General features: G+C 45.1%; 1 protein-coding gene across 1 annotated transcript; it reads right to left on the bottom strand.

Annotated features, from left to right (window-relative positions):
- Positions 1–301: 301 nt before the first annotated feature.
- On the bottom strand, positions 302–1780 carry LOTGIDRAFT_239739 (hypothetical protein; the record flags this gene model as incomplete). The annotated part of the gene is made up of 1 exon (XM_009051849.1): positions 302–1780. One exon carries the CDS (start codon positions 1778–1780, stop codon positions 434–436), a length of 1347 nt encoding a protein of 448 aa, XP_009050097.1. The 3' UTR covers positions 302–433.
- Positions 1781–1884: the final 104 nt, after the last annotated feature.

The following is a 1884-nucleotide window of genomic DNA, read 5'->3' as shown; positions in this document are numbered from 1 at the left end:
CCACAATTGCCAACAATTTGAGAGTGACTGATTAAACTATCAGTCTGTTTGGTCATTTCCATCCAGCGGTTTCTTCTTTGGCCATAATTAATCCATTGACCAGCGTTGGCTGTGACGTATGCAGTATCAGTGAAGACAGGTTTCAAGTATACAGAATACTTTTTATTAGGTACCATGAGAATATACGGTTTACCTGCAGCTTTACAAACAACCGTTTCATCGGAATAATTGACACCATATCCATCTGCATCATATGCGACAACGTGTTGGATAGGCTGTATCTTATCTTCAGTATATTGTTCAATATAACGTAGCCAATACGTCAACTTAGTCGTAGAGGCAGCCAATGCATTGCTCTTTCTGTTGGTCTTCTATATGGGGCAGATAATCCTAGTCCACTCTGTGCCTCAACCACCTTTCTCTCACTTTTTCTTCAAAAGCCGTAAGGGTAGGTATTGGTTGGTTCATTTTTGTCGTTGAAGTGAATGAATCTCTTCGTATAAATCACTTTATACTGTTTGTCTTCCGACCGCGTGCAAAGGCGACGGTCACGTGTCCTGGTAATCTTGAAAGGATTGGTGACGACCAAAGGAATATTTTGTTGAACGTTACCAACCATACCTTTCACCGAGTCGAAATTTAAGTCTTTGGAACCTCGGTAATTCAACGTAAACCCTCGCACCTTGCACACGGTTTGACCATTGGACAATTTATACGCATAGTTTTTGGCTCCACCGCTGACGAATTCGGTGATGGTCACATTCTCCTCCAACTCGTCTTTCCATTCCCCTAAGCTGTTGCCTCGCGGCGGATTCCACTGGTCTGGATGGTGCACGTAGATGACGCTATCGGTGTCGAAATAGCAGACACGCTCTGCCAAAGGTTCCAAGACGGAATAAAGCTTGAGGCGAGCCTGCGCCGTGACGAAAGCGGCAATGACGACATTGGTGATTTGAGAAGGCTGTACGTGTTCTTCCAATTTCAATCGTTCCACCATCACCATGTTGTCGTTGACCAATTGTACGTCTTTAATGGATTGCGTGACATCCGTCAGAAGATCAAAATATCTCTCTGGTTCGGTAATGTATTCCGTTTGACTGAAATTGTCCCGTTGACCAAATTTACCCCATAAAATGTTGAGCTTTAGCTTACTGCAACTTCGCATTCCGTTGTTGTAGATCACTTTAGCAGGATCGAGACTAATGCCTTCTTTTTGGTAGACGTCTGCAATAAATTGGGCTTTTTCTTGGTCAGTGCGACATTCCGAAGGGTAACCACTACTTTCCATTTTAGTTTTTAAGTAGTGGTCAATGTATCCCGTGAACAACCCTCCCGTTTTGGTCTGAGTGTCGTACTGACTCCATTTTTCTTCGGCCCAATGCCACACTTCGAAGACTTGAATGACTTTATATCCCAGAGAAGCGGCTTTCTTGAGTTCGAGGGACACGTAGGTGCCGACCAAGGCTCTTTCGTCGTCGGAATGGGCACAAGGCACGTATTCGCTAATCTCAGACTCCTGCATATTCTCCATAATACAGGAACGACACAGTGGAAACGTGGTTTTGTTGTTCCATCTGAAAGGCAGAACGGGGTGGTAGAGTCGTCTCGGTGGTACGACTTTACATTGTATCAATCCCTCGTACTGTTGCCAGTTCTGTTGATCTGGTGAAACGACGATCTCGGGTTCGTTGATAGGGAACCGACCATATTTGCAAATGTATGGATACAAGGATACCACGTCCAAGTATCGGATTTCTTCGTTCTCTTTAGGCACGGCCATCAGTTGGATGGCATTGGTCCTTCCGCCGAAAAAAGCGTCTCGGGGAAAGAGTGGTTCGGGATTTGGCCAGCCGTTGGTTTCCAAAGCGGGAAAAATCCTCCATT

This window comes from Lottia gigantea (assembly GCF_000327385.1).
Source record: "Lottia gigantea unplaced genomic scaffold LOTGIsca_1710, whole genome shotgun sequence".
NCBI classification, from domain to species: domain Eukaryota; kingdom Metazoa; phylum Mollusca; class Gastropoda; family Lottiidae; genus Lottia; species Lottia gigantea.
The sequence above is the reverse complement of the archived record's forward strand: the minus strand, read 5'-3'. Positions and strand labels throughout refer to the sequence as shown.